Source organism: Sus scrofa, unplaced genomic scaffold, assembly GCF_000003025.6.
Source record: "Sus scrofa isolate TJ Tabasco breed Duroc unplaced genomic scaffold, Sscrofa11.1 Contig584, whole genome shotgun sequence".
Classification (NCBI taxonomy): Eukaryota; Metazoa; Chordata; class Mammalia; order Artiodactyla; family Suidae; genus Sus; species Sus scrofa.
This window is the reverse complement of record NW_018085255.1, coordinates 76,664-82,070: the sequence shown is the minus strand read 5'-3', so window position 1 is coordinate 82,070 and position 5,407 is coordinate 76,664. Positions and strand designations below refer to the sequence as shown.

Below are 5,407 nucleotides of genomic sequence, written 5' to 3'. Positions count from 1 at the left end.
ATGATAACTTTCAGCTATATCCAATATTGAGGATCTAATTTTATGGCTTCTTTTTTGTCTTTGAATGTAGAATATCTTTTTTGGTAGGTTCCAGTCTTTTCTGTTGGTGGTGGTTTAGCAGTTAGTTGTGATTTTGACGTTTTCATGAGAGGGGGTGAGCTCACGTCCTTCTACTCCACCATCTTACCTGATTGCCTGCTTTTTAAAATCATTTTTACAGTTAACTGGGAAATCTTGTAACCCTATGCCAGCTCTGTGTGAGTTAGCTCTTTTTTTGTTTCTTTTGTTATCTAGAAGTCTTACTTAACTGCAAATTCCATGTTTCTAAACTGCACCTAAGTACCAGTTAGGACTACTTTATTTCTAGAGAAGCTATTTTAGCTTCTGTATTGAGGATCTAATATTATGGAGAATTACAATGGTGATACTATTGTGTGTGTGTGTGTGTGTGTGTGTGTGTGTAAAATGATAAGAGCAGTATTATTTTCTTAAAATTTGCCACCCCAGACCATTTTATCATACATCTTAATTAAGACCCAAAGTCCCCAAAGTCTTCATCATTGCTATTTGGAGAAAAGTAATTAGATTTTCACTACACAGTGTGTGCTTTATTAAAGAAATCATATAAATAGGAGGAAAGAAGAGAGCTCCTGTTGTTGGACATGCGAGTTGGAAGAGAGGAGAGGTTGTAGCCATTTCCTGCTACCCTTCGGGTGGTTCCAAACATAAGTGGCAGAGATGGTAGTCCTGCAGAGGAGAATGTCCTTCCTGTTCACATAAGAATATGAAGAGGCTATTCTCTCTTTGTAAGGGTAATATTTTTCTCCACAACAACCCCTGGTTGAACCATTACCACAGCAAATCAAACTAAACCAAACTGGGTAAGTGGGGCTAAAATAAATTATCTTGAAAAAACAAAGAGACTTCCCTGTGAGTCTTCTGCCCAGAGAAGTCAGCCTTGTGAGTTAATTGAAAGGAAACCCAGAAGTTTATCATTGAACACACATGTATTATGTGCCAGAGCCTGTGCTCAATGCTTAGAATGCAACATTAACACTCAGCACATTGCTTTGTAAAACTCAGTATATTCTACTAGGGCAGCAGGCAATACACAATAAGCATACCAAATAGATAAATTATATGGGCTCTCACAAGGTGCTATGTGTCTTGGGCAATGGAAGATGCATGTGCAGGGGAAACAGAGTGTAGGAGAGCACAGAGAGGCTGGTTGAGGTGACACTCATTGATTTATACCATTTGAGATCAGACTAAAATGAAGTTAGGACTTTTGTCAGATGGACAGTCCTGGGGAAGAACCAAGGCAAAGGGGAACATCAAAGAGGCCAGCGTGAATTGACTGAAGGAGTTAAGGGGCAAAAAGAGGAAATTAGGTTGGAGAAGTAAAAAGAAAAAGGTTTTACAGAGCTTGTAGCCTTTCATAAGAATTTGAATTTACAGTCTGAGCTGGAGTATAGTAGGAGGGTTATGAGTAGAGGCCTAATAGTGGAAAGTGACTTACATATAATTGGCTGCTATATTGAAAGTAGACCATAGGGAGTTCCCTTGTGGCTCAGCAGGTTAAGGACCTGACATTGTCACTCTTGCAGCTCCAGTTGCTGCAGTGGTGTAGGTTTAAGCCCTGGCCTGGGAACTTCCACACACTGTGGGTGTGGCCAAAAAGAAAAAAAATGTGTTAATTCAAAGTAGACCATAATTGAGCAATGTTAGAATATGAGATTCTGTGCATATGGGTAAACATTTCATAATTGACCCAACCACTTTGAATCAAGGGAATATTGAGGTAAAGACCTAATGAAGTAGGTTGAAGAGACACTGGAAAGAGTAGGAATGGAGAATGTCAATTTTGACATTGTTTGTGAGAAGTTTTGATGTAAATATCAGAAAAATGGGGTGACACTAGTGAAGAAAAATAGTGATAAAGGAAGACATTTTAAATGTTTTATAATAGGAGAAATAATAGCCTGTTCCTTTGCTAAAGAGAATGCTTCAGTAGAGAAAGAAAGAGAAGTATGAGGAGACAATGGCCTTGCTGGAGTCTGCCCTTGATTAAGTGAGTGAACTCTAGGATATGTCTGCTATGATTAATCATGAATTTCCTCTGTATTTTATGGAGCATCCCTCCAAATATACTATCATCTCTGGTACCACTATGTCCTTTTCTGTCCTCCTCATCCTCCATAATATATAAAATGTGACTAATTCTACATGAAATCTACAAATGTCAGCCTCCAAAAGTGTGCAGGTCACCATAGTTGATTGGCCCACTAATGACAACTGTCTCAATAAGCCTCCAAATTACTGTAACTTCGGATGAAAAAGTAGATGAGGGCGTTCCTTCCTTTCATTAGGCTTTATGGTGCATGTGGCCATTCATGTTTTACTTAAATATTCAAAACTGCTTATGTGTCGATTTTAATAGATTTGACTGACAGATGAAAGGCTGATAATGTTTCTACTTATGCTGAGTGATAATGCATAGAATTTATTTGTTGTGGGATTGTGCATTTTTACAGGTATATCTAATGGTTTTTGATTAGTTATATTACCTTTTCACCTGTGAAGTTTTTTATTTTCTTGTTTTGTAGCCTGTTTCTGGAGCAGTACAGATTACAGAAATCCTTTGTTCCCAATTGCGAAGGAAAACCGGAATTATATTATGGAAGGAGAAAACCAAACAGTTCTGTTTGAGTTTATCATCTTGGGATTCTCCAACTTAAAAGAGTTACAATTTTTACTTTTCACCATCTTCCTTGTAACTTATATCTGTACTTTGGGAGGAAATAGCTTCATAATTTTGGTAACCATGACTAATCTGCACCTGCACACGCCTATGTATTTTTTTCTGGAAAACTTAGCTTTTCTTGACATCTGCTACACCACCACCAATGTTCCCCAGATGATGGCGCATCTTCTGTCAGAGAAAAAAAGCATTTCCTATTTAGGTTGCATGGCACAACTTTTTGCATTTATTTTTTTTGTTGGCTCAGAGTCCCTGCTCCTGGCAGCAATGGCATATGATCGCTACATTGCAATCTGTAAGCCCTTGAGGTATTCAGTTATTATGAACAAGGTTCTGTATAGCCAGTTAGCAGCCTCCTGCTGGTCTGGTGGTTTCCTCAATTCAGCAGTGCACACAGTACTGGCATTCCGCCTGCCCTTCTGTGGCAACAATCAGATTAATTATTTCTTCTGTGATATACCTCCTTTGTTGGTCTTGTCTTGCGGGGACACTTCTGTCAATGAATTGGCACTACTATCCATTGGGGTGGTCATTGGTTGGACTCCTTTCCTGTGTATTGTCCTTTCCTACCTCTATATTATCTCCACCATCTTGAGGATCCGATCCTCCAAGGGGAGACAAAAGGCCTTTTCCACCTGTGCCTCCCACCTGACCATTGTCCTTCTCTATTATGGCAGCACCATCTTCACATATGGACGACCCATCTCAACATATTCACTGGAGAAAGACAGGCTGATCTCAGTATTGTATAGTATTGTTACCCCCATGCTAAATCCTATAATCTACTCCTTGAGGAATAAGGATATTCAAGAGGCTATGCAAGTTATGGGGAGAAAGTGGAAGGCTTCAAGCTCCCTCTCTTTTGATGTGTAAGTTTTTCTTTTCTAAGAAGATGACATTACAAAACTGGCCATTTTACTTATAGAGCTGATTTTGGCTAATTACTCTCAAACAAAAGTAAAAGTCAATGCAAATTTTCACATCCAGCACTTTCAGAAACACTCTCGCTAAAAATACTATATGAAATATTTAAATTTTTTCAGAGAGATCAGTTAATGTAAAAGATAGTGAGGAATCACAAATCTAATATTGAACAGAGTTGAAAATACAAAGATGTGAAATTGGCATTAGCGACCCTCTCTTATGAGGACTTCTGATAATCCTGAAGAAGTGTTTGAGGTTCTGAATAGTGTTTTGACATCCTTGTAAGATTAGAGAGCTAAAAATGGAGTCTTGAGCTAGTTAATTGAAACAACTATTATCCTCTATTTTATCTGGTAAACTTATCAATAACTTACGTGCCTAGTGACTACCATATTGGACCATGCATCCATAGAACAGTTCTTTCCTTGCCGTTAATAGACAGTGCTTCTCTGAAAGAAGAAGTATTAGATGGGCAGCTTTGCTTTAAGAGATATCACAACCAATTGCAAAATGAAAACAACAGTATGTTAATGGTTCAGTGATAAATTGATCATTGGAATAAACTAGAGAATCCAGAAAAAGTCCCCTGAATAAACATATTTATTTGATTACATGATAGAAGAGGCCAGAAGAGGCATGAAATAAAAGTTGAATAAGGACAATGTTTTTAATAAAAAGGCAAAAGGGCATATGCTCCTAGCCTTAAATGTTATACAAAAATCAATTCTAGGGTACTGTATACCTTAGTGTGTAAAAGAACAATAAGACTTAGAAAGTGATAAAGGCTACCACCGTATCACACGTGGTCTTGTCAGACCCGATCTGGAGCAGAGACCTGATGCCACCCCCACCACTGCCTCTGCTTAGCACCTCTGGCAGGAAGGACAGTGGTCCCCAAGTCCAAAGGCAATGGGCTGGAGAACACGGCCTCTTGGATGGAGCCCACAGCTTTCGTTCAGCCTGGCCCTACGTGGCTAAGGCGCTTGCTCTGTGGTTGATGATCACGGTGGGTGGGGGTTGACCCGGGTTTGCAGGGAATAGTCACTGTGGATGACAAAATGAGATAAGTTGAATAAGTGACAAATAAAGGCAAAGTTTTAGAAGCCAGAAGGGAATTGAAAATTTAAAAATATTAATATATTCTTTTTCACCCTCACTAAAGTCACTCTTACTCAGGCATTGATTTTTTTTCTTTGAATTTTCTTGACTTATGGTATAGCCTCTTGCTGGCCTCCCCTCCCCTCCTTCACCCTACTTTACTAAATCCTGTACATTATGTCTGAATTAATTTCAAAACACATATTTGATAAAAATGAATGAAGCAGAGGGAGAGGAAAGGTGCTTTATATTGTTATTAACTGTATATTAGAAAGTAATAAATTTCTCTTGTCTCAGTCCCTTTTGCTATCAAGTGATCTGTGTATTAGCCCTCTTCGTGGACTTCTCTTTCTCCTCTCCATTGACAGTAAAGGCTGTCATAGTCCTCCATACTGTTGCTTATACCTGTAGCTCATTCAGTTTTCATTGCTGTATAGAATTTCATGGTATGAATATGCCCACAAATGCTTTATTCTTTCAATGAAATTAAACACCTAACAATTGCATGAAACTATTATTTTCACAATTTCTAGGTTAATTTTGGGGAAAAAAGCAGCTAGAATTTTTCAATCTGACATTAAGACTTATTTTAAGACCTATTGGAGTTCCTATTGTGGTTCATAG

The 5,407-nt window shown here is 38.4% G+C and overlaps 1 protein-coding gene across 1 annotated transcript; it reads left to right on the top strand.

Moving 5' to 3' along the window:
- Positions 1–2,461: 2,461 nt before the first annotated feature.
- Positions 2,462–4,317, top strand: LOC110258932 (olfactory receptor 5V1-like). The gene has a single exon (XM_021082217.1). The coding sequence runs from the start codon at positions 2,678–2,680 to the stop codon at positions 3,632–3,634; it is 957 nt and encodes a 318-aa protein (XP_020937876.1). The 5' UTR covers positions 2,462–2,677; the 3' UTR covers positions 3,635–4,317.
- The last annotated feature ends 1,090 nt before the right edge of the window (positions 4,318–5,407 follow it).

Bases quoted from the DNA above. Each gene is read 5' to 3' on its own strand.
- LOC110258932 (XM_021082217.1), top strand. From the start codon at position 2,678: ATGGAAGGAGAAAACCAAACAGTTCTGTTTGAGTTTATCATCTTGGGA.